This window comes from Adiantum capillus-veneris, chromosome 6, assembly GCF_014529385.1.
Source record: "Adiantum capillus-veneris isolate H3 chromosome 6, ASM1452938v2, whole genome shotgun sequence".
In the NCBI taxonomy this organism is placed as follows: domain Eukaryota; kingdom Viridiplantae; phylum Streptophyta; class Polypodiopsida; order Polypodiales; family Pteridaceae; genus Adiantum; species Adiantum capillus-veneris.
Window position 1 is genome coordinate 130,928,396 of NC_140936.1, and position 27,598 is coordinate 130,955,993.

At 39.9% G+C, this 27,598-nt stretch overlaps 1 protein-coding gene across 2 annotated transcripts; it reads right to left on the reverse strand.

The window, feature by feature from the left end:
* Positions 1 to 23,323: 23,323 nt before the first annotated feature.
* Positions 23,324 to 26,798, reverse strand: LOC147456288 (putative WRKY transcription factor 43). 2 transcript variants are annotated; one of them, XM_086515440.1, is made up of 3 exons: positions 26,548 to 26,774; positions 26,330 to 26,475; positions 23,324 to 25,730 (listed from the first exon to the last, which is right to left on the reverse strand). In XM_086515440.1, the coding sequence occupies exons 1-3, from the start codon at positions 26,632 to 26,634 to the stop codon at positions 25,571 to 25,573; spliced, it is 393 nt and encodes a 130-aa protein (XP_086371566.1). In that variant the 5' UTR covers positions 26,635 to 26,774; the 3' UTR covers positions 23,324 to 25,570. The 2 variants fall into 2 exon arrangements, with proteins under 2 accessions (XP_086371566.1, XP_086371565.1); XM_086515439.1 differs by having other exon boundaries at positions 23,339 to 25,730; positions 26,330 to 26,470; positions 26,548 to 26,798.
* Positions 26,799 to 27,598: the final 800 nt, after the last annotated feature.

Here is a 27,598-nt window from a genome sequence, read left to right on the forward strand (position 1 = left end):
TGGGAAGAATTTTGGGCATTGGTTTTCCCCTTTGCATCACTCTTGTCTTTGTTTTTCATGGGCTTGACATTATGTCTAGCCCCTTGTTGTAAATTGATGCACAAAGAAACCATGGTGTGGTGGATTACTTCGGTGATAGAACCAAGCCATTGAGAGTTGACATACTTTGCCATCTGATCTTTAGGTAATCGCACATAAAATTGTTGCTTTTGCTTGGCAAAGTCTATCTTTTGAAAGACAATAGCCTTGAGATGTAAATCCAAAAACTTGTCTACATATTTGTGGATAGACTCATGAGAGATAAGCTTCAAACTGGCCCATTTAGTCAGCACGTTGTCCTTTGCATTGCTTGAAAAAAATTGCTTCATGATGGAAACTCGTAGAGTTTTCCATGTCTTTGGGGCTTTGCCGTTGCCACAAAGTCTAGCCCACCATTGACGTGTCGATTTCTAGAAGTGCATAGCTAGATGGCGTAGCTTGGAGGACTACATGAATCCCTCGTATCCAAAGGCCGCATCAAATTGCTGGATGAAGGTCAATACTTTTTCGATGGCACCAAAGGTACCATCATAGGTGAGAAAAGAGATACTCTTTCCTCCCTCTTTGAACTTCTTGAGATTTTGTGACCTTCACCATCATGCAGGGTAAGATTTGTGATGTCCTCCCCTCTTGTATTCTCTGGAGAATAGCCATAGCTTTCATCGGAAGAGGGGAAGCTGAAGAAGAAGGAGAAGAGGGTAACCTCTTTTTTGCCCTTTTCTTCCTTTGTTTCCTCTATTCCCTTTTGAAGTGACAAGGAGAAGAACTTTGTGTTGATTGTTTACTCTTGGTAGGAGTTGGCGATCCACTAGACCGCCGGCTTCATGGAGACACATCTTCAGAGGAACTTAAAGATTCATTACTTTCTTGGTCTTTGGATTCCTCCTCTTGTATGGGAGAGAGTCTTCTTTTGGGGGTCTCTCCAAGAGGCCTCCTAAGCTCTCTCTCCTCTCAGAGAGGAAGGTAAATCCCATAAGTGCAAAGTTGTTGAGTAACTTTGTCTTGCAAAGCAGGGTTGCCCATAGCTTGCTGCAACCTAGTAACAAGATAATTGACAAACATGGGGGCATCATCATTAGCGCCTTCATGTGCAAAATCAAATTTATCAATGTTCATTCTACTCTCTTGGTTAATGTCAGCCATGTCAACCAAATTTGTGTTCTTACTTAGTGTAGTCTTTGGCAATTCAAAACCTTAGTTGCTAATCCTCTTAGCCTTTGAAAATCAGCACTTAAGTGTCTACACCCACGGCTTGAATTGGTTAATTATAAAGAGTAGTGGAGTGGGTCTAGTATTGCAGAGTTCCATGGAATAGCTCTTTTCAGACTTCTTATGGCTCAATAATGGTAAAGCCGTAGGCAAATCTAAAAAGACTCCATTATTAAGACCAAAGCTCTTGAGGTGTGTACCATATCCTCTGATACCAATGTAATGGTAATGGCCTATGAACTTTGAGAGCAGCAAAATTAGGAAAATTAGAGAAAGCACTTTTGTGAGATTACTTTGAGAGCATAGAGGGTGAAATTAATTGATGGTAGCAACGTAACCATAGTACTTAGCTAACTTGGTATAAACAATACTTTTGCAAGAGAGAGAGTTTAGAGAACATGACAATAGTTGAGGACCGAATTTATGTGGAGCCGGGCTCCAATAGGCATTTGCATTATAGTTTCTCCCATCAAGAGAGATTTGATACACTACAATCTTTGCGTTCCTTGTGACCTAGATGATGCAATGAAGATGGAAATCTTCATGCATCACGAACTTAACATAAACTTTTCAAAATTCATTAACTATCCCAAGCCTCAGTCCCGAGGCCTCAAACACCTTCGAAGGTGGAGAGAGCTAGTGGGGAATGAGGGTAGGGAAGAGGAAGAAGAAACATTCCATAGGAGAAAGAAGTAGTTCCTCACTTATCATCATGAAGAAACATTCCATAGGAGAAAGAAGTAGTTCCTCACTTATCATCACTCTTCTCACTAGCATACATAATAGCATAGTAATGAATATGGATAAGATGTAAAGCTTAAGCATTGAAGCATGGCTCTTGGTTGAATTTGCATTCCATAGCGAAGAGTGTTGGTATAGGCTCTCAAGTTCTCTACTAGCTTGAAGAAGGAGATGGAGCTCTTGCACTTTGCACTTCACACAATGAGTGTGTGTGTGGTAGAGTATACCCCCCAAGTAGCCCCACTTCTTGATTTGGTCAACCCCCCCTTGTATCTCATGCTTGAAGCTCATTGGACCTTCCCAGGCCTAGCCACTCACCTACAAGAATCATATCAAGAAACAAGGGTATTCTTGGGACAAGTGTCCCCCTTTCCCCTTTGAGAGAGAGAGGAATGCAAAAACAATTAATTAAATCTACTAAATTATCATTGGACCCCTTGGGAGGCCAACCAATAGGCTTTAGGCACACCATAAGGGCAACATGAGGAGGAGATTGACAAGTGTCCTATTTTCTTTCTTTGTACCAAGCTTGCCTTGTGTGAGGGTGTGTGTGTTCTCTCACTAGCCCCCTCTTGTAGGGATCACCTCCTCCTTATAGGGATCTTTTTGACTTTGTGGAACACCTTACCCTCAAGTACCTTAGTCAACAAGCATGACAAAGCACCTCAAGCTTGGGTAGTGTTCCCACAAGAACCTCAAGCTCCCTATCGGCAAGCATGATAAGCACCTCAAGCATCTTAGTCAGCAAGCATGATAGGCACCTCAAGGAGACCTCAAGCACCTTAGTCAACAAGCATGACAAGCACCTCAAGCTTTGTCTGGGTTCCTACCTCAAGCTTAGCCCTAGCTTACCTAAGGTCAAATGACTTTTAGCACTAATCTTTGAAGGTCTTCAATGAAGCTAACCCTAAGGTATTTTAAGCTCCCTTGACTAGCCTTGCTCTTTGACATACCATCTCTCATTTGTGCCCCTTTACCATTGGCCCCGTGTCAAGATAGACCTGAAAGCACATGTCTATATTCTGAACCTTGTTCCCATCTATTCTCCCACATTAGATGATCAATTTAATATGAGAAAATCATTTGGGTTGGTTAAATATTAGATTTTTAAGACAGATTTTGTAGTGAGAAAATCAATAGTAGAATGGTGTGACAGAGTTGAGAATGTGGTCGTAAAAATAGAGACAAATCAAAGTATGATAGAGTTATAGAGAGTCAAGTGTAGGCTAATGACAATTCCAAAAAATCAATATAAAGAAAGAACTCTTGAGACGGCAGTTACTTACAGAGTAATTAATGCACATATGTCTCAAAACAAATCCATGGAGAAACTTCAAGAGCTACTTGAATACATATTCAATTGGCTGCTAAAATGTTTTTAATGAATTTCTTACACAATGTCAAGTGGAATAGGGTGAAATATATCACGAATTGGTAGGTTGAAAATTTTGAGATTTTGATGCAAGGCCTAGTGCAAAGGATCTCTAAAGATAAGAAAAACTATGTTGGAAATTATTGCACCCTCTGCCTTGTGTCCTGTCATGGCATATGCAAGTGACAAGGGGAATTTGGATTTATGGTACCATGTCCCATTGACCAAAGTTCTCTTATGTTTTGTTCAACGAAGCATCATCTTCTTTCTAGTACAATGAATGAGGATATTGATACATGTAACATGTCCTTGTGTGTTCTGTGTTATCATATCGAAAGTGCATGTTGCACCATTTATTGCACCGACTGTCAAGTCGATGTTTTTAGTGATCATGCAGCGAGCACCAATTGCGATGGATGAGGACAATGATACATGTAACCTGACCTTCTGTGTTTGGTGTTATCGCATCAATAGTGCATGTTGCACCGTTTGCTGCAGCAATTGTCAAATCGATGTTTTTAGTTATCATGTAGCGAGCACCGATTGCGATGGATTATAGCTCGTTGAACTTAGGGTTTAGGAGCCACTACTAAATATCATTTATGTTACTCGCTTTTGTCTTATTGTCAATTTGTGTAATGCCAGTTTGATTGTACAACTTATTCAAGGCAAGGTTGTTGTAGTGCTGGACGTTTAATCTATGAGTACACAATATCATAGTGGAGTTGTTGATGTAGTCATGAACATGCACTTCATCTATAATACATGCACCCAAGGTACAACTGATCTCATCTACGGTTGGTTTTCTTTTGCGAACAATGTTCAAGAATTAAAGGAATTCAGAGTCCATTGCATGTCTTACAGAGCATGACATCTTGTAGAAAGTTGCATGTAGCCAATGGACCAAGATATGACATGAGTAACAAAGCTCTCATGCATGATATTACAAACTGGGGGTAGCTAAGCAAGATCATCAAGAAAGACATCATATTTCTTGCTAAAAGGATCCGCCAATGTACCACTTGCTACATTGACAATTAGTCTTACAATAAGGTCAAAAGTCATTTGGGTTAGCATGGATAGCTCCTCTATGATTATAACATCTCCCTCTTTTATGCCCGAATATCTCTTATTGGTCTCATGAATAGAGAGGGGATACTGTCGATTCTGGTTGGTATCTTAAAAGGGTAATGGACTGTAGATGCAATGCTGCCAAGTCTTGTTGTTGCCGCTTTGATGGATACAGTAAGTATGACTGTCATGTTTCTTCTTAAGTATTCATATGTCAAATATTTGATTAGATGTGTTTTTCCACTCCTCGATGTTCCTTTCACACTGTGCAAACCATTCTTGGCAAGTCAACAACTTATTGTATATGTTCAATGGTTTCGTTGTGAGTTTTGAGTCGTTGACAACAGCGAACTCCTTTAATATGGACAATGACTTTAGTCAATGGTGTTCCTTGGTTGAGTCATTGTTTGTCAATGATATCATTGTTTTGTAGTCTTTTGAAGTATCATATGGACAAGCTGCTTGATTTCTTCACCGACTAGCATATTTGTTGTGTATACTCTATAATATACATCTCCAAGTCCTTTTTGCTTTGGATAAGTTCCCATGCGTGACACTCTACAAAATAAGAGCCTATCATAAAATCGGGGGATAGTAGGTTGACCTCTCTTTGGAAGCATACATGACACATTAAGATATAATAGAAGAATGCCTTTGTATGGTGTCATGTATTGTATTGCATGAATCTAGAAAATCTTTTGTGATGTTTGATGGCATTTCCATAGTTGTCTAGCAAAGGTGTGGATTGTGCACTCTGCAATGATCTTTTTTTGAGAATGTGGTTTTTATGGTATTCAAGGGCGGTTGGTCTAGAACAATACAAGTCAAAAGGGTGCATAACAACATTGTGTGATCTGAACATGATACGTTGTCTAAGTTTTGGAGGCAATGAATCTATGTACAACACAACGTTGCTTTTTGTTATGACTGGAATCTTCAAGCAATTCAACGTAGATTCTATGGCAGAAACTGGCTTTGTCAAAAGTGCAGTAGCTATGAGTTGTAGTTTGATATTGTCAAGTCCTTCTAAGCCCAATTTTGTAACTACCTCTATAGCTATGTTTAATGTTCCAATTCTTTAGTCTTCATTATGTACTTGAGCAAGTAATATGATAAAGACGAGTTTGTGACAATGTGGATATTCATATGGGCACCCTTTTTTTTTTGGGGGGGGGGGGGGGGGTCACTATGCTTAAATTGTGTCTATCACATGTGTTCAAGGAATATTTCTAAAACTCCTTATCTGAGAATTTTTTACAAATAAAACTTGCACCCTTTTTCTATTCAATTTGTAATTTTTTTTCTCAACTCCATTTTATGGTACCCTTTTGTATGTAAAAATGTGAGAAAAATGAATTTCAATAATCCCTAGTTTTGCTGCACTCATGTGATAGTCACATAATTTTGAAGCGACCCCCCCAAGTGAGCACCCCAAAGGAGAATATTGGCTGCATGATAAGGAGCCACATTTTGATCTTTGTAAGTTGGCCAATAGTACATCCACTTCAAGGAATGAGGATCTAGAGCTGGGTAAGGGTTTGGTTGCCAATATCAGATGGAAATCCGTATTTGAATTTTCCATTGTTATGCACATGACAAGCATCTTGACACACGTACATTTTTTTCTTGAGGACGAGCTCGCTAAGTGTCCTTGCATACATGTCATTGGCAATTGCGACAAGGATACGAACAAAAATCTCTGATGCTGTTTGCTTGATGTTGTTTGCATCCACCCATTCATGTCATTGGCAATTGCAATAGGGATATGAGCAGAAATATTTGATGCTCTTTGCTTGATGTTGTTAGCATCCACCCATAAAATGACATGGGCATGGAGAGATTTCCTATTTTGGATCTCATACCGCACAAGGTGGTGATGAATTTGGCCTAGGATTTGACTTCCTTGTAAGATGTGAAGATTCAATGTGAATTATTTCAATCGATTGTGGAAGAGTAACGTTCAATCAACAGGGCAATATTTCCAAGAGAACTCATGGTTGAATATTAGAGCTATCTTCTCGATCGTGCATACCTCATTCCATTTTGTGGCGGTCACTTCATCAATTGTGAATGTAATGAATATGTTTGGTAGACCCCATGCATCAACCATGCTGATCAATAATGAATGTCTATGCCAACATGGATAGCTAGCAATTATCGCTGGAAGGTTGAAGTAAAGTATGTTTTGGATAGCTTCCTCATCGCTTGCATTTTTGTGCGTTCTTTTATACTTGTCAATATCTCTCTACAGAGCAGTAGTTTTTCTGTTGTTTGTGATTAAATTGCCTGCTTCAACTGGCACTTTAGTAGGAGATATGGCTTGTATAATGTATACAAAGAGAATAGGGTGTGGATTCTCATTTGAATATAGTCCCTGAATCAAATCTGTCCATAGTACTGACCATGCCCATATGGAAATAACAATGGAAAAACAACTGACTCTATTGTGATGTCTTTGAACTATGACAGCTGGCTTGGCAATCCATTGTACATGAAGGAAGCAACATGGCTGATAAGCATATCTCCATTACGAGGTTTTATGGAACCAAATTCATGCATATTGGATGTGGTATATGAATGTCTTCTTGATGGCTCAACCAATGTTTCCGAAATCGAGAAGCTACTTTTGTTTTGGGCCTGATCTATCAGGTCAAAGGGTTGTAGCTTATAATGGCGATGGATCATTTCACCTAGAACCTCTTCAGATAGTACACACTATCCTATTCTTTGGTGTGGTCGTTCGGCCATGCACTTATATCTCTACAATATGGGATTTTTCTTGATGTTGAAAGCAAGGAAATTTAAAATGGTTGAGGTGGACAATTCATGAGTTGTAGAGTGTAGACAAGCATTACTTGACCAATATATCGCCAGGTTATCTAGCAAGGACCTTCGCTCGAGTAATCCTCACGCTATTGCATATATAGTTTTTGTCACACTAATTGATACGTCGATAATGCTGAGAAACTGTGTATGTAGCTATCATGCAAAGAGAATTCGCTACATGTAGTCAGGTGCATGGACAACAACATATCTTGGATGGGAAGTAAATGTTTCAAAAGAAGTACAAGTCGTCTGAAAGGGTGGTAATGCGTGTGCTAGTCTCCACCCAACCATGCTATCTTATAGCCTCCCCCTAGTGTACACACTGTTCGGCCGTGCCGATGGCCTTGCCCATAGGACCCATGTCCTTACATTACCCCCCCCCCCCCCCCCCCCCCCCCCCCCCTTGGAGAATCATTTTCGTCCTCAAAAACGAACGTAGGAAAACGTTTCTTAAGGGCGGACATTCTCCCATGTAGAACCTTCTTCAGGTCTATCTAGCCATTTTACCAACACTTGTCGTCTAACATGATGTCTAGTGCGAAGCTCATGAGAATCCAAAATCTTTTCGGGCTCATGAGGAATGCTTGGCGGTTCGATAGGTCAACTAACACAGTTGTGTTAATGACGTTATCATTCTGTCCTAGCTGTTTTCGTAAACGGCTAACATGAAAAACAAGATGAACTCGTGAGTGCTCTGGAAGAGCTAACTTATAGGCCACTTGATCTATACGTTTGATAATGGTAAATGTTCCACAATAGCATGGTGAAAGTTTAGCAACTTTTCCCGTCTTCAGACTTTTTGAATGCTCCAGAACTTTGAGGAAAACCTTGTCTCCTTTTTTGAAAGTAGCAAGGCGATGATGCTCATCTGCGTACTTCTTATATCGATCTGGATCTTGCTTAACATTCTGTTTAGCAACTCGAAGCATGTTAAAATGGTCTTGGAGAAAATCCTTTGCTTGTTGTATCTTCTCCTTAGCCAACCCCATCGTAACGGGTGATCTAGGTTAAAATCCATATACAAGCATAAATGGACTAAACCCTGTAGTCACATGCTTTGAACTATTATAAGCAAATTCCAATATAGGTAAGTAGTCTTCCCAATTGGTTTGCTTATTGCTAACGTACGCTCGTAGCATATCCTCTAGCACTTGATTAACTCTTTCTGTTTGACCATTCCTTTTAGGATGATCAGCCGTACTCAGATTAAGTTTAGTTTCCAACTTTTGGAACACAGCTCTCCAGAAGTGATTATCGAACTTTCGATCTCTGTCACTAATGATACTAGCTGGAAGACCGTAGAGTTTATATATATTCTCTACAAATAGACGTGATAATTCTCGGTGTCTTAACCGTAGTCTTAGTGGGAATAAATCAACCCATCTTTGTGAGACGGTCTACAATTACCCAAATGGCATCATGGCCACAATTTGTAGTAGGTAGTCCTACTACAAAATCCATAGCGATACTCTCCCACTTACCTTTTGGAATCTTAAAGGATGTAAAAGGCCACCTACCTTGAGGCGCTCTGCTTTATTAACTTGGCATTGTTGGCAGTTTAGTACGTACTCTTGAACATCATGATGTAAGCCCGGCCAATAAAATTGCCGTCGAACTAAGGCATACGTCTTACGAATACCTGGATGACCAGCACTTGGACTATCGTGACACTCAAATAAGATTTGGCGCCTAGTGTCTGAGTCCTTTGGCACACATACTCTACCTTTGTGGAGTAAGTAGACATCATCAATGGAAAAATTCTTCCATCGCTTAAGCTCTTTCTGAGTAGGGGCGGAGCTTTGTGTCTTGGAGTTTCTATTTGTGCGTGCAGAGACATGTTGATCTGGCTGCTCAAAGACATGTGAGTGTGAGGGATCACTTTTTAAAACTGCACTCCACACTTTAGCATATGATTGATCTTGTGCACACTTGCCACGTAATGACTCCAAAAATACACTCTTTAGTTCCGTGAAAGCAAGTGAATTAATATGAGGCATCTGACTTAGTCAGCCCTTCTCCTCCTTGAGTGACTGGAATGCTGAGAGTCTCTGGCCTCTTCAGCATTACTCTGCTACTCATGAGCCTCAATCTTACTCTCGGGGTTCCTCTTAGTATCAAACTCTCTTTCTGACACTTCTGGAATAGGGTCTAATTGTGTGGAATCAGTGTGCAACTAGGTTGACGATTTTCTACCATGATTGACTCTAGGCGGCATGTTTGTAGCTAAGAATTCTAACTGGGAGACGAAGCTCGCTGGTCTAAGAGCAATTAGCTCTAGCCACCAGGATCGCCAAAATGGAATGGGAGCTGGTCTCTTCAGACAGCTATTCTAGTGTTAGAGTTCAGAGCTACTGATTATCTAGGGAGTTCAGTTAGTGAGGATTGGAACATAGTATTGGACTGAAATAGAGAGCTGAACTGGAATGATGTACTGAAATGAAAGACACAACTAGAAGACGGGAAATGGTATTTGTATATTCAAATCAATAGCTCAAGGATAATCAGTATAGTGTACTATAGGCTTAAGCTCAGATGAAGTATGTGGATTGATTACAGGAGTAAATGATTACAGGGGTGAATCTAGAAGCTAAGAGCTTGTAAATTGAAGGTGTGAAAAAGCCAAAAATATTGGTTATAGTGTAGCGGGTTCTATCTATAGTTCTCAAAGTTACTACAGTAACTACGGTAATTACTACCAATGTAGCTGTTCTCGCTTTCCGCTGGTCGACCTTCTAAGGAGTAGTTTCCCCACCTACTGGGACTGTCCTCGCCTTCTACAACATAATACAAATTTTGACGCTTTTTAAAAAATGGAAAGTATCACATTTGGTACTACTGATCCAGTTTGGCACTATGTAGTATACATAAAAGTTTTTTTTGGTACAATGAATTCAATTTGGTACTATGAATTATAAAGAAATGTTCCCAATTTGGTACTATGCAGGGTGCTTTGAGTTTGCATGCATAGCACCTTAGAGATCCACAATCTCAATTTGGTACTTTTGGGCGTCACTCAAACTTGGTAGAATGATACCAAATTGGGTTTGGAAACAAATTTGGTGACTTCAGAGTATTTTGCAAAGTACCAAACTGGATACATAGTACCAACATTGGAGCTTTTCTCTACCCACAAAAACCAGTTTGGTACTAGGGATCCAATTTGGTACTATGCAGTTTACAAAAAAATTACCGAATTGGGTACTTTGTAGGGTGCGTGCACCTTAGGGGATCCATAGTACCAAATTTGGTGCGTCTATGCAGTTTGTTAATATACATGGTGCTGTTAGTGTGCCCGCATAGTACCCTATGGGATCCATAATACCAAATTTTGCGCTTTTAAGCAACATAGTACCAAAGATTATATGCAACTTAATTCTTTTGGGCACTAACCACTGTAGGTAGTATAGTTCTTAAAACAAAGTTTTTGCTTTTAGGGGACTTGCATAGGTTACATAGAACCAAATTTGGTGCTTCTCTACACCCAATTGGTACTATAGTTTGATTTTTGGCAGTACAGTGCCAAATCTGGTATTTAAGAACGAGTTAATGTCAGGCCAAGGGCTAGAGGACAGGGCCTAACCTAGGGGAGTCCAGGACTTAGGCCAAGGGCCGGACTGAAGGTGTGGACAGGGGATCCGTTAAGGGCAAAGGGCCATGGGCTCTCCTATAATAGGTTGGTTGGGAGGAGGATGGATCCAGTATTCAATCTCCTCTGGGTTTTACATTGGTATCAAAGCAAGGTTGAGAGGAAGGAGAAGGGGCGTGGAGTCTCAAGGAGTGCATGTTCTCGGTCTCGGTCTCTCTCTCTCTCTCTCTCTCTCTCTCTCTCTCTCTCTCTCTCTCTCTCTCTCTCTCTCTCTCTCTCTCTCTCTCTCTCTCTCTCTCTCTCTCTCGTTCGTGTATATTCCCATGGCTGAGCATGGCTCTTGCCTGGAGGAAGGAGATGGGCGCCATGCATGAAGCATGCAAGTGGTGATTTCATGAAGCATGCAAGAGGAGGGTCGTGGAAGTAGCGGCCTGCACAAGCCAGGGAGAGGACAACAGAAATTTTCGTGGGCAGCGACCCTTGTCTGCAAAAGTGAGGAGCATGGCCTGCATGTTTTGAAGTGAGAATGACTCCAAATGGGATCACCCCATCATGTACATCACATTTTGTTTTTTCGAATAGGGCCGAAAGGCTCTACATGGAGCGGTGCGAGCACTTCTTCTCCATTTGTGTTGTCTGTAGCAAACCTCCATAGCTTCTTTCTTTTGTTTCCCATTAAAATACCCAAAAGTTGGACATCCCCAATTTCCTAAAACCCAAGAGCTTGTGTCCACACTCGGCCTTGTTGACTTGAGCAACGATCGCGAGTGCAACATTGTGAAGGTTTTGCGGTACATGACGATATGCAAGAGATCTACCAGCTATGTAATGTTCTTGTGACTATCCTCAGCAAGGCCGGTCGGGTGGAAATTCTACAGTTTACATGGGTAACAAATTACAAGTTGAACAACGATTTCTAGAGGAGTCTCAATGAGCAGTTCTTGTCTTGTCAAGCCGACCATGAGTATGGCCATGAAGAGTATTTTCAGAAATTCCAAGCAAGGCCAATCTCGGCATGGCCAACTTCTTGTCACTCCTTCTAGAAGCTAACAAACATGCTAGCCATACAAGTAGGCCACTCCCATTGAGCCCATGTTCGACAGAGGGAGGAAAGTCCTTAGCACCACCAGTAAGGGCTGAGACATGCAGGGCATGGAAAGTACAAGAATGACATTGGAAAGCATCCGATTTATAGCATGTGAAGAACTACAGATACAAACCTTCAACAATATCTGAATGCCATAGTCCACTGCAAATCAAGGACTAAATCAACAAGTAGCATGTTCTCAAGATTCTCCAAGGGAGCTTTAATCCAAGGGATGTGCTCGTGGATTGACTTGAACAAGGTTCCGATGGAGCACCAGGACCGAGACTGCTGATCAACAGGTAGCGGTGGCAACGAATGTTGATACACCGCAGTTTTCTAGGACATGGATCTTAGGTGGGTTGTCTATCATTCATGAAATCAGGCAACAACGGGACCCATCCATTGTCGGCAAGCGTGCAGCCAATCAGGTACAAGGTACATGTTTTGCATGACTTTTTTTTCTTTTTGTTTTTCAATACATATTACAATTTGACATGGTCAATTATTTGTGAATGCTCGACATGGTCGACTTTCTTTTGTAATGCCGTTGTCAACTGGCAAGAGTATCTGTTTGCTATGCGCACCAGTACTACATGAGTACTTATGTGAAGCAAGGCTTCCCTTTTGGTATTTGGCATCACGCTTTCCACAGTTTGGAATATGCTCTTAGCATACAAACTGGAGTGAACTTTCCACGAAGTTGCAGGTTTTTACATCCCATATAGGTGTATATGCTGCATACACTCACTCACTCACTCCTAGAGTACATATGGCTATACTACATACACTCACTCACTCACTCCTGGAGTACATATGGCTATGAGCCGGATTCGAGAAAACTACCAGAAACCTTGCCACACGTGGGCGACAAGGTTAGTCCATTTAAAGTTATGCTGGTTTTGTATATGTTTTACTTTCCCTTTTGGACAATATTTCTCTACTATGCCATGCAAAGTGCTTGGACATACTCCATCAGAGGCCGCTGTACAAAGCAACGTGCTTTGCTTGACTTTAGATCAACAAGTCTTATGTGCACAAGTCTTATCGATTGATTTTAGATCAACAAGTCTTATGTGCACAAGTCTTATCGATTGATTTTAGATCAACAATAATGGCACACATCTTTAGCACTATGTGGATATAAGCTCATAGTTTCCGCAATGGTGCACTATGATGTATCCATGCCAGTGTAATCGTGCAAGGCATGTATACCAGTGGCTCACATGGTTGAGACTATCATTGAATCCAAGGGCTTATCATTCCATTTTTTGATCTGTATGCATGGCATACTAGTATGATGTGTCACACCACCCATCATTGTATATGCTTCCAATATAGCACTAGCTACTCTATCAAGGATGAGCTTAGTTTTTGTTGTTTTTAGACATTTTATTTTTATGTTTCTTCATAGGAAACATGCCATACATCTGCACCCTGATACAGTCACACTCACATACATGGTAAGTGGGTTAAAATGTGACTTTTGGTACCTCTCTCTACGAGGGCATGGTACAATTACACTGCTGTACGCTTCTAGGATAAGCTATGACACAGACATAGTCTGCATGGGATCATATTCAAGGGACATACAAAACATTAGAATAAAGGGATTTCCTCAGCCCAACATTCTCTCTCTCTCTCTCTCTCTCTCTCTCTCTCTCTCTCTCTCTCTCTCTCTCTCTCTCTCCCCCTCCAACTTCTATGTGGGAAAGGTGAAAGTAGACATGATTTTATTGCAATCTTTCTATGCTAATATGGTAACAGGAAGGGCTACAAGCTACCAGGAAGGGCTACAAGCCATCAGGAAGGGCTAAGAGCCATCTATTACCACCTATTCAAGCATGGCTACGAGCCATCGATTTGTAAATGGACAAGCAAGAGTCTTGCCATTAGTGATTTTGAACATCTCAAACTCATCCGTGCTTATCTCTACCAAGGTGTAAGGATGAAGCCAGCATTTTAGACCGTACAACTACTCACAAAAACACCACATTATGGATTTTTAGATGTGACAACGATCTCGTTGTGCATACGACTCCAATTTTAGTGGCGCTCCTATTAGCACTAAGAGTGCTCATATGAGTACAATTTGGGGTAAGACACAACACGTGATTACTAAATCACTTAGTAAGGGTTGATGGTCCATTCTTGGAACCTTCACACTTGCAGTTTCAAGGAAAGACGTCCACAAACTGCCAAGGGGTGGTGAAAATATTTCAACTTCAAAAGTAATAAACTGCCAATGGCAACAACCCAACAAGGGTCACGGACAAGGGCCAAGGGCCAATTGCTCGTTGAGTAGTTTTCATGCAACATTTAACCAAGGGGTTTGATAATGTTGCTTCAATCAAGGGGTCTAGATTGCAAAGGCAACACCCAAGGTTACATGTGCAATCATGTGCAATACTACTTGCATATTACTAATTTTCAATTCATGTTCCTAGGCCTTTGCAGGCGGGAAATTTGGAGAGATGCCTACAAATAAGTGAACACTATGTTCACCCTCTAGGTACGCATCCAATTTGGTTTTATGTTTTCTGGTTTTCTTTTTCTATGTAGGATACATAAACTATGTTGTCATCCATTTTTTTATCTTCAACGAGATGACAAGGTCATGTAAGAGCCAAGCCTTTGGGGTTGTAGTGTCCAACATAAGTTTTGCATTATGCTGTTATAGACCCATTTGTAGGGTTTACTTGGCACATGTTGTCACATGGGATACAACATGGTCTAGGGACTCAAGGAGTTTGGTTTAGCCAGTGTGGAGCAAGGCTAATGAGGGTGTCCCTCTCACTCCCATCGTAGTGTGTTTGCAATTACCTCCACGCACAAGTACATCTTCTACTTGAAGGATGTTCTTTTTTCAGACATTCTTACATGAGACATATTCCACATGTGGAGAATATGCATCTCTGGGACTGGCACTGGCGCCTCTATTTCAAGTATGTGTTACGACAAAGTCCTTAGGTGCTGGTCAAATCTGTATTCTAGACCATTTTTAGCACGACGTATCCGGAACAATTTTGGTGGCCAAAAATTGTCGGATACTTAAAATGACTTGTTCATGTACAACCTAGTATGTAGGTTACATGCCAAAAATTGTCCGATACTTAAAATGACTTGGCATGTACAAGTACTGCTAAACAACATTACAGATGTGCTGACAAAGTAGGTTGGCATGTACAGGTACTTAGTAGGTGTGCTAACAAAGTATGTTGGCACATCTGTAACAAGTAGGTTGACAAAGTATGTCAGCAAGGCTCTAAGTTGTTAATGAAAACGTTTCATTATTTTGTTCCTAGAAGTGATTAATGTTTCACCTTCTATTATGGTTCAAACATTTCAGCAAGGCTTGCAAATGATTTCCGTGGATAATATTTAGTTTCTTTTCAAAACTACTTACGTTTCTCTTTAATGTGTGCTACGAGCATCACATTTTCCATAAGTATTGGCAATGATGACTATGGATATACAGGTTCGGATATGTTTTTTGCTAAATGCATGCACACTAGGTGTTATGGGCCCTAGTGTTTAGCAAAGGATGATTTGGGACGGCATGCATATTCATCCCATCCGTGATTGCTTATGAAGCATTTTTTCACTTTATGTGCAGTATCTCTATGAGATTCCGTTGGGTCTACCAATCACCACTAGAGGTCATGACTCGGTTTGGGTGCTTGTGGATCTTCCAAGATAACCACGATGGTTCTTTAGGAAATTGTTGCTTCCTCAACAAGGTTGTATGATATGGTGAACCCCGTTTACCAGTCATCTGGGATGACTATGTGTAAGTGGTTGGGGAAAAGTACCTCACTCTTACTGCTGCTATTCATCCTGCGTTGGATGGGCAGCTTACACGTATTCTCTGCTAAAGGATCTGCTAAACGCATACGTTAGCACAGCGCGTTTTGAATGGGAAATTCTTTCCCTATCCTAGAATTTGCTTTGGTTAGGTTTTCAGCTTTGAAAACCTTTTGTGGTGGGGTTGGATACCATTTCAATAGTTTCATAAATCAAGGACTTAGTAGGTGTGCTGACAAAGTATGTTGGCATGTAACCTACATTAGGGATGAACATATAGTTCAGTGTGTTCCAACATGTTCCGAAGTCGGACATGAGGACACTCACTATTCTATCCCTTAGTAGCTATGAGCTTTTCAAGATACTCACGCAAGTTGGAAATCTGGCTCACATCTTCATGGAAAGTTGCGCCAAGGTTTTCTTGCATTATTCTAGTACCTTCAGAAAGTCTGCAAACTGGTTATGCCTCTTAGTTGTGGTTACTGCTTTAAAGTACTCAAGTGAGTTATAAATTGATTTACCATTTAGATACAAGTTGAAAACGGACAACAATGTTGAAAATCAAGATGTTGCTCTTGGTTTCATTGAACCTCCTCACTGCACCAAGTATCAGTCATATGGACAATTGGCCCGCATATGGGATGCCAACACAAAAAGCATCAGTGCTCTTACGAAGATACTACCACTTGTGTTTTCGAGGACGAAAACGCTTCTCCAAGGGGGGAGTAATGTCAGGTCAAGGGCTAGAGGATAGGGCCCTGACCTAGGGGAGTCAAGGACTTAGGCCAAGGTCCGGATTGAAGGTGTAGACAGGGATCCGTTTAGGGCAAAGGGCCATGGGCTCTCCTATAATAGGTTGGCTGGGAGGAGGATCCAATATTCAGTCTCCTCTGGGTTTTACAGTTAGTGGTTTAAAGTACCAAATTTGGTACTGTAAACTGCTTTAGTTCTTTACTCTTTTTTGGTAATATTTTGATCTCTAACGTGGATCATTTTTTGTTTATAGGTGGAGCTCTAAAAAAGATTCAAAAGCACATATCCTACGATGAAGTTGTCATTTAGGTCCTTTGAGACACTCAAACCATTCTTTGTCTAAAAATTGAAAGAGCGCTATACTTGTTGCTATGTTTACCATATCTAGATGGTATACTTCAAGGATGCTTTCAATCAAATGCACTAGAATAAGTTTGGGCATCATGTAAAGGAACGTCCATGTACATGCTTCATTTGTGGTACACAAAGTAATGGAGGTTAGTGTTCTGCAAACCAGGCAGTTTTCAACACATAAGTAACTTGCTGGATTCCATATTGTTCCCTTGCCCTATGGATCATGACTATCATGCAAAGAGATGCTTTCTCGGGGAGTGCAATAGATGTGGTGTAAGAAAGTTGTCATTTTGTCCAGAAGAGATTGCAACAGATAGTAGGGAGGTGACTCTTAAGGTATTTAAGGATGTGGGTATTGGATAGGTTAGTGCCAAAGAAAAAGAGAAGAAGAAAAAGGACTTGGTTGTGGAAATAATGAAAAGTGAATCTTTCATTCATCTTTTTTAGATCTCTAGAGACGTTGTGGTTTTTATTGTTGATTTTGCGGAGAATTACAGCTTTAAAGTGCACAACAAGATCTAGTCCATGCATTGGTGGTCAACACATGTAACAATACTAGTGTACATCTCTTATATCAGTAATTCAATAGGAGATCTTGGGATGACTGCTTTTTTATATATCAGATGATAAGCTCCATGACATGCTCTTTGTTCAACATTGTTTTATGCTACATGAAAATTGGATGAAACAACAAGGACACTGTTTGCATTATCATTGGGTATGGTCAAATGGTGCCGCTTCATAATTCAAAGGCACAACGACCACACTATTTTGTAGCCAGGTATTATCAGTTGACAGGATTTCATATGATGCATAATTTCTCCGCTTGCAGGTGATGGTATCAAGAGAACTCTGACGCATGAAGAGCTAAAACCCGATGGTTGGCCCATGAAGTGTGTTGTTGAATGGTCAATTTTTTGAACGTCAGGTTTAAACCAAGAAGGGAAGGTGGGAGTGTCAGCACAAAGAGGTTTGTTGGTCCTAAATGCATAATCCATGTGATGTTGTTTTCGGACGTTGTCATGCTTTTGTGATCCATGTTTGAATAAACAGTGGAGGAGATGCAATAATAAGCAGCACATTGAAGAATGGAAATATGTCTCCATCAAGCCATTGACAAAGTCGGTAGAAGCAGATAGTGATGAGGATGCGGATGATGAGCAGAACTACAATGATATGTTTTCCTCCCAAATGAGTCAGGATTTAAGCATGCCTACGTATGAAGGAGACCCTGAGGTGTTGATCCAATTACTGTCCATTGGGGATAACTTTGCAATGAAGGCAACCGAGGAGAAAGAGGACTTCTACCTTCTAAAGAGCACAAAACCATGTACCATGCACCAAGAGTACTAAAGGGCGTTTGGCATAAAAAGATCATAAAAGGTGGAATTCTAGTTGAGGGTTTGTAATGCCCATGTTGAGGGAAAAGTTGACACCTATAACCCATTGAAATAGAAACCACCAATGATGATCTACTCCCATCCAGTTAGAGCCATACAGTTCCCCATGGAGGCTATCCCTGGCCTACATAACCACTTCAACCTATCCTCATAGATATATACAAAAATATCTGCAATAGTATGCCATATGAAGAAGGAAGTGGGAAGGATGGGAGCCATACAATATTTACGCCAACTACAATTCTAACCATAGCCAACAATTATAATTGTCTTGAATAAAAACTTACTTGAGATTAATACTGTGTAATGCCACCATTATGAGAAATATGGACTTTGCATGGGCCTTGTAAGGAATCCTAATTTTTAGGGATTAAGGCTAATGTTGTGTAGGGTTAAGGGGACAAGGAAATTCAAGAAGCTAGTTTTGAGTAGACTTTTCTAGCCTTTTTTTTAGACACATGTAGGATGTGGACCTAAGAGGTCACTTTCTCTCTCTAGCTTTTGGAAAGTGAAGGGAGTAAAGGGGTGTGGCCACATCAGCAAAAACGTGGGTCACTAAGAGCCAAAATTTGACTTTTTTTCAAAAAAGTTATTTTTACTTATTCAAAAAACAAAAAACCTTTGTTCTCTCCTCCTCCTTCCTCCTCTCTCCCTCTCCTCTCCCTCCCTACCCCCTTCTATCCTCCTCCTCTCCTCTCTCTCCCTCTCCCCCTTTGGCCCCTTCTCTCCTCCCATGTTCCTACCTCTCCCTCCCCCCTCTTTCTTTTCATTCTTTTCTTCCTCATGCAACAACTGCCATGGTGCTTACGAACATCACAAATCGTATGCCTCCACCACCATGTACTCCTCACAACAAAAGTGTACATATTGCTTGTCTGCGGTGTTTGCACCGAAGGCCGTACGTGAGGGTGAGCAGAGGTCATCCCAAGATAGTCATACTGTCGGTGAGACAAATGTGTATGGTTCTTCAATATCTTGGGAGGGGAGAAGTAGGCTTGTTAGGCTATTGCAATTGGTTGTGTATGGGTGCAGGTGCTTCTCTGCATTCGTGGATACACGAATATCAAGCTCTTCAGCTCAAAACAGTGGCATTACAAGAAACAGTGGGTGCAAGTTAGAGAGGTCAAGTGTCACCACTTTTTCTCTAAAACAGCCTTCTTTGTTACATCTTGCAGGTAGGTGCTTCAAATCCATCCTTATTAGAGGTGGGTAATCTTATCCTAATGTATATTTTAGGATTTTTTATTCCTAGTTGGATGGAAATACTTGCAAATTTGTACAACATATACTTAACAAGTGTCTTTATTATACAACTTAAAAATGTTGAATTCATACATATTTTTGTTTGAAGAACATGTCTCTAATGCGTCATGATACAAGGTGACCTCTTACTATGCTAGTTAAGTGGCGTTGCTTGCAAAAATGGCTCAAGGAATTGGCATAACATGAAGCTTTTACGGTGGCACAAAGCTCTCCTCAAGCAATGTGGCTCCCACTACACCAAAAATCACTATGCTAACATGGAGAGATCCCTAGTAGAACAATACAACAGCTTTTCATCAGCAGCACACCCTTTCCTAACATGAGGGCACCCCCACCAGAGATATTTTTATATGATAGGTCACCCCATGAGCATACCATGTCATGGAATGGATGTAAGAACTATGACTGCACTACCCCTTGGAAGTTGTTCACAAATGTATGTTTATCAAAGTTAATGAGAAGAAGTTTGGACTTTTTTGTTTGTTGATGTGTAAGAGCACTCTTGGTCTACCATATTTTAGATTGTTTGATAAGTTAAATAAGATTTGTAGTCATTTAAAGTGTCGTTTTTTTTTTTTTGGGTAAGATTGTACATGAGAAGACATGATAAAGTACAAGAGATCTTGACGGAATAAACCTCGATGAGATTCCCACCATGCACTTGTGACACCATACCTCTCCTTGAACCCTTTGACTTCTATCGTTGTGGGGAGTCCAAGGGGGGGCTATTTTCAAATTTTTAGCATAACTTTTTTTTGAAGGAAATTTTGGTTATTTTAAAGTTTATACACAGTCTAGGAGTTCAATCTGATTGTTTTTCTTTAGTTTTAAATTTTGACCGAGTGCACTCCTTGGAAGCCACTTTTGAAGGTGTTAGGGCGAAATTTTGGGAAAGTTTTGTATGTAGGAAATACAGTCTTTAACACAATAAAAAACAATGGTTCTTTGAGTATTTTCAGATTCCATGGTTTTAATACTCGTTGGAGCCCGTAGATTAAGAAAAAAGTAAAAAATGTATGTTTTACATCATTTTTAAATAAATTGTCAACTTGTATGTTGATTTTTGGAGAATGCGAGCAAGATATGATTTTTTCTCATCACATGATGGTCGAAGAACACGATGAGATGAACAAATTCATGTGAGACAAGCCCAGACAGATTCTAGCCGATTGAAATCTAGAAGCTGTTGAAAACAACCGAAAAGTTCAACACTTGAAAAAAAAAAAAAAAAAAAACCTAACACTTGAATCATGGCCACGCATAAAAAATATGCTCAATATTCTCACACGGTGAAGGAGGTGCTTCAAAGCTATGGAAATCAATATAAAATGCAAGCAATAGCGTTGGAGGCTATTCAAGAAGTTGTAGAGGCTCACATCATTTCAGATGACTTTGCAATGACAAAATGATTAAGAGTTGTGTCTACTGTCTCCATAGTGATTTGGCTTTTCGGTTTATCCATGTGTTTTAAGTTAAGTGGTTCTGGCCATGAAGAGTTAAATTTAAATCAAATATTAACATTTTTGCCATCCTAAGGGGCAAACAAAGCTAGAAAATGCAAAAAAAAAGGGTGGCCACAAGGGCGTGCAGATGGCCCATCCAGCAGTTTTGGATGGCTCATTTGCACGCCCTTGTGGCCACCTTGTTTTTTTGTATTTTCTAGCTTTGTTTGCCCCTTAGGATAGCAAAAATGTTAATAGCTGATGAAACCAGATGTTTATGTAGCATGAGACTAGATTTTTATATTGTCCAATGTGATTTGGCCTTTTGGTGCAGGGAACTAGTAAGTTGAGTTGAAGGAAGGCATAATGTGCTTGAAAAGTTAAATTTTACATTCATCTCAACTTTTCCAAGGTCCTGGAGTGCAACAATAGCCTAATTATGCAAAAAAAAAGGGTGGCCACAAGGGCGCGCAGATGGCCCATCCAACAGTTTTGGATGGCTCACCTGCACGCCCTTGTGGCCACCCTTTTTTTTGCATTATATGGCCTTGTCTGCCCCTTATAATAGCAAGAATCTTAATATTTGATGAAACCAAATGTTTATGCAGCATGAGACTAGATTTTTTACTGTCCAATGTGATTTGCCCTTTTGGTGCAGGGAACTAGTAAGTTGAGTTGAAGGAAGGCATAATGTGCTTGAAAAGGTCAATTTTAGGTTCATCTCATCTTTTCCAGGGTCTTGGAGTGTAGAAATAGCCTAATTATGCAAAAAAAGGGTGGCCACAAGGGCCCACATATGGCCCATCCAGCAGTTTTAGATGGCTCACTACACGCCCTTGTGGCCACCCCTTTTTTTGCATTATATGGCCTTGTCTGCACCCCAGGATACCAATTTTTTTATAGATTAAGTGAAAGCAAATCTTTATGCAACATGACAATACAAACTCCACTTCTTTTCACTCAGATGTAATTAGAGCTCCCCCCCCCTCCCCCCCTCCCCCCCCTTTCTTTGTGTTCAAAGGTCTGGAGCATTCACTATGTAAAATTTTCCTATATCACGTGCGTTCACTAGAATGGATTAAAAGTACCCCTTATAGGCCTTATCTACACATGTTTCTGCAACTTTACAAGAATATAAAATCCCTTCTGTTGAACACATGTGCTATGTTACATATACTTTAGTGAACTCCCCATGTCAACGGCCTCACAAATCCTGTGCACTAAACATTAAACACTAGAAATAGACCAAACAAGGAGCCAATTTTTACTTCCTTGTGTCCACCTAGTGTTCTTGGGAATGTTTTGGTTAAGCCATTTCTTTGGTATTTGGAACCACAGCAAATCATCAACATATAGAAAGACAATGAGAAATACATCACTCTCAAGGTTTACATACAAAGTTCTTTCTATCGGATTGTTATGAAAGCATGTTTAACCAAATGAGTGTAAACTTTCTTATACCAAGTATGAGGAGACTACTTCGGCCCGTACAAAGCTTTCTTACATTTTCACAGTTTATCTTCTTGTCCTTTTATGAAAAAACCATGAGACTACGTTACATAAACTTCCTCAAATATATCACCATTCAAGAAAGTAGTAACAATGTCTGATTGATGAACATCCATCCAAAATGAGCTACCAATGCACATAGAAAACCAACATAGTCATATGACAAATGGGAGGAACATGAACAACAAGATAGCTAACATGAGAATTTGGCCATAAAAAAGTGTCCTCCTAAAGAATAAAAGGAGATACTTCCATCAAAAAGCGTCTTCCATCAACAATGAAAGCAAAACACTTCATAATGGTAAGGGCTTGTGTTAACGTTAACAATGAATTGCATGAAAGATACTTATCCACATAATTATTGCAAAAGAAAATGAAGGAAAAGTGTTTATCGTGTTTGACTTGTTTGTTTAAATGCTCTTCATTTATATTTCAAATTTTGCAAAGTGTATGCATATAAAATGATACACATGTGATAGCTATGCTTCCGAAGTATTGAGTATATTTGATATCTACCATGGAAAGATGTGATAGTTTACAAAGATTAAATATGCTTGCAATAGCCCTACCTTCCAAGTGGCATCGAGTAGACCAGTCATCTACTACGTAATGGTGTAAATGTGCTAAAGTGGATCCTTATATAAATGCCGATGAACCTAATTCACCTTGGGGCTTGTATATGTACATAGTTGAGGATGACAATGATTTCAAGGACAAGGTAATATCTTCAAATTTAAAATTTTAAAATTAAATTATTTTCTCTCTCTAGAATTGGTCATTCTAAAGAGAGAAAATAAAAAAAGTGAAAGTACTAACATTAAAAATATGCTCAGGAGGTTCACCACTTAGTACCCCCTACATAACGTACGTTCGCGAGGTATTAAAAAAAACCCCTCTTTTAACAAGTTTGAATGAATAAAATGACCCTTTATTTTGGGATTTTTTTTTGAAATTGAATATAAAAATCCATTATTTTAATTTATCTTTGTTAAATTTTTTTAAAAAAAATACATTTTAAAACCCCTCCTTTTAAACTCGTGTTATACATTAACATGATTACATAGTGCACCTCCCAAGAAAAGATGGTTGTAAGGTATGCAGTCTCAAAGGCAAGGTAATATCTCCAAACTTAATTTTGTTTTAATTAAATGATTTTCTCTCTCAAGAATATGTCATTCTAAAGAGAGGAAGGTAAAAGAATGGAAGTACTAAGATTACGAAGATGGCTGTAAGCCTATGTCTCAAGACCTCAGGGTGCCAAAAGAGTAATGAAACCTTCAAAAGTGCTAATGCAATTAATTTAAAGTACATCTCAAGGCTTAGGGTGCCGGAAGGATGATTCAACCTTTCAGAGATCCAACAAAATTATTTCCATGGCCAGAATCATATACACTTTCATGGGACTAAAACGAATTAAAACCGGATCCTAAATGCCTCCAAAAGTGTGTGGGAATCCTAGGTAAAAGGGAGATGTGGGCCATTTAAGGACCCCTAATTACCCATGCACACATACCTCCTAAGGAGGAGTGGTGGATACTTCTCAAGAAGAAAGTACTGGGTAAAGAAGTAAATAAAAAGTTTAGAAGTGGTTGAACTGCCAAAAGAAAACCTAGTGAGACTATTTTCAAAATATTCCATGATAGAGAGGCAATCTCTATAGACGGCCCGCCCAATAAACTAGAAATGACGAGATCTATAACTTTTGTGTTGAATACTTATCAAAGTAGGAGGGGAAGAGGGTAAAAAACGATATAATTGTTTCACAAGAGGTTAATCGTAGCCTATAGAGAAAAGTTTCTTCCTCTCAAAAGGCTCACTCCTCTCTCTCCCCCACAAAAATCTTCATAGCCACTATGTATTTCAGGAGAAGATTGAGTTTTTAATTCCCTATTTTGTAACTTTTGAGACATCAGAGAGTGCGATAATTACCGGAGAGTTGGACAAATTCATGGTTTATTTTTGCACAAAATTGTAATTTCTCCATTTATGATACAAGTCCTTTTGAGGGCGGCCTCATGAAAGTTGACTCTACAATATGTCAATGTCAATTTCTCCTTATTTTGGATATATTTGTCATTTTGAAATTAATTAATTAGACAACAACTATCTCATAAATCAAATGCAAGATTCAATTTAATTACACATGTCTGGCTTGTCCATTCAAAACAAACTTAGTTTCGAGTATGTAACCCTCTTCATGAAATTAGCAAGTTCTTTGTTTTGTATAGATCAACTCAAGCAACATTGTTTATCAACACTGTATTTATACACTCCAACATTGTTTTAAGTGTACATTACAATTGTGTCATTTTTAAATTCAAAACTACCAATTGAGAGGAAGTAGACAAAGAAAAAATCTACCTATTCTGAGAGATAATATAAACGTAGTGAAATTTAATTAAAATTCTCAAAATTTCCTTTTAGAAAAATCATAAATAGGAATGTTGTATAGTTGAGAAAATGTTTTTTCTCGAACATTGCACTCCAAAGCAGCCAGTTATAATACGATGATACTGGTATTGAGTTTTTTTTGGCAAAATCATCTTCCTCCATCATTAACTCTGTGGATTTCGGTTCAACAAAGAAATATTACACCAAGTTTATCTTTGAAAGAGTGTGAAAGTGAGCTTAGTTTTAGCGATGTATAATTTCGCAACATCAATCTACAATCTTACACATGCTTGCTTAAGTGGTTATAGGTCATAATATTAAAGAGAGAAAATAATCATGACTTTGTACACTGATAGTCTGTTAAAAAAATTTATCGTTCATTAGGTACATATGCTATACGTGGTACAATTTCGCTAGAGTTTTAGAGACGCCAAAAAAGTTGAGTTCTATCAAATTTCATCTAACCATGCAAAGCCATACAAAGATTAGTGCATTGAGCAGGCCGGATGCAAATATATACAACCTAAAAATTTAGCATGTGCAGCAAGCATTCACACTACAATCTTCATAAATTTATGTATGGTTGTTTCTTCTTGGTAGTGATGATGGTCAAGTGTGTTCTATCAAGATCACTTTTAGTTATATTTTTTCTCTTCTTTTCTATCAGAAAAAGAAAAACGGGGGCACACCGGGAGGGACAGGGGCAAGAAGTGGACTTGGGCTATTCTAATCAGTGTCTAATGTGATGATTCTAATACAGGTATCCATGGGCATATGATGATTGTGTAAATTGTGGTATGTGGTCACCACTATAGATGAATCTTGAGTAGAGCGTTCCACTCGCTTCTTCACAGGGCATCCAACCATACTACATCTATAATAGCTTCTGCAAAATGACAAACCAATATGATTAGAGCATTCTAGACTTTGGCATTTACGGTCCTTAGCTTCAAGCATGCCTAAAGTTGCCATTTTCTAGCACATGCCACCTTATTATTGATAGAGTGATCGGTTGCTACATTACAGTCACTTGGTGTGGGAAAAACATTTCAATAAGACATAGAATGCTCACTCACTAGCTGAGTAATAAGCAGAGACAAGTAGAGAGTCATTGGGGTTTATGAGAGGACATATGTCCATGCCAACTGATCATCTATGCCATATTCTTATTGAGCTGATTATAAAGTTTTTACGCCTAATCTCATGCTTATTCCTATCATTTGCATCGCATGAATCGATACCTCTTAACTCTCCTGGTTTTTAGATAAGAATTTGAAGGCTTTGCTGGTAGTTATGTCAAAACTTATAAGTTTTTAGAGGTAATCTTCTTCAAGGCATGCTTGGAGATTTTGCAATTTTATCCAGTTAAAAATACACTAAACCTGAGTTTTTTAACAAACACTGATACATAGCTGGCCTATGATACCAATACTATGATGCTGTGTATGAGCAGCATTTCATAAGGTGGTTGCCATGATTTTGTACCTGGGATGCTTGCTGTTTTTGACGGGTTTCTGGCCATATTTGCGCCACTTGTAGCCATCATCGAGGATGTCGGCGACGCTTTTCGTCTCCAAGGCCACTGATGTCTGGATCATCTTCTCCTTCTTAGGGGGAGCATCAATCCTACACTTGATTACAAGCAGAGAGACAGGTCAGAGCATGCCGTAGTCCACACAAATATACATAGAGAAATGGCGTACCTTTGTTGTGCAAGGTGGGGATAATGAGCAATTAGTGGTGCTGCGGAAGACGAGACTGCATGCTCGCTTGCAGCAGGCAGAGGCCATAGAAGCTGCGCCATCCACTCGTCAAGTGCGCTATGGCTTGCAGCAGCTGCTGAGTGATCGCCTTCTACCTTCGCCATCATCTTCTTGCTTCAGATACGAAAAAGAGGAGCTCGTGAGATTTTAGTAAGTCGGGTCCTGAAGGAAGGATGGAAGTATCAAGGAAGGCCCTGGTGAGAATAGACGGCTTGACTCTTTCTTGCGTGCTGGCCTTCACTAGCTACGGCTTGACTCGGGGTCAATTACCATTCTGTCCCGAAGACCACACACACACACACACATACGGCCCTTAGTTCAAAACCTCTCTCTCTCTCTCTCTCTCTCTCTCCCTCTCCCTCTCCCATAACAAGTTTTGAGTTCAACTCTCCTCGTCGGCTAGATCTTTAAGGTCTTTTGGGATAGGTTCCTACGACGTTAAAATTCTCTTCTTCTTCTTCTTCTTCCCCTCTCTCTCTCTCTCTCTCTCTCTCTCTCTCTCTCTCTCAAAAAGGCGTCGTATATCTAGTACATATAGACCTCCAAGGATTCTCCTTCACCAAGAGGAAGCACAAGGCCTAGGAGGAAAACTAACATGCAAGGCCCCTTGGTAAGTTGGATCATTGCCAAATTGGTCAGCCCAAGTGCCAACACATAGAGCCCCATGGGATAACCTCTCTCTCTCTCTCTCTCTCTCTCTCTCTCTCTCTCTCTCTAAGTGTGGCAGATTGGTATTCTAAGTTCCCTCTTGAATATCAAGTCGTCCTTGTGGTTGATTGGGATTGCTCGTAAAACATGAAAAATTTTCTCCTCCTCCTCCTCATGTGTGTGTGTGTGTGTGGGGTGGGGGGGGGGGGGGGCATTTCTAGAGTTCAACTTGTCTAATAGATCTTTAAGCTCTCTTGGATTGTTCCTATAGCAATTAAGATCCTCTTCTTTCTCTCTCTTGGAATAGTTTCCTACTACGTTAAAATACATCATGTGTGTGTGT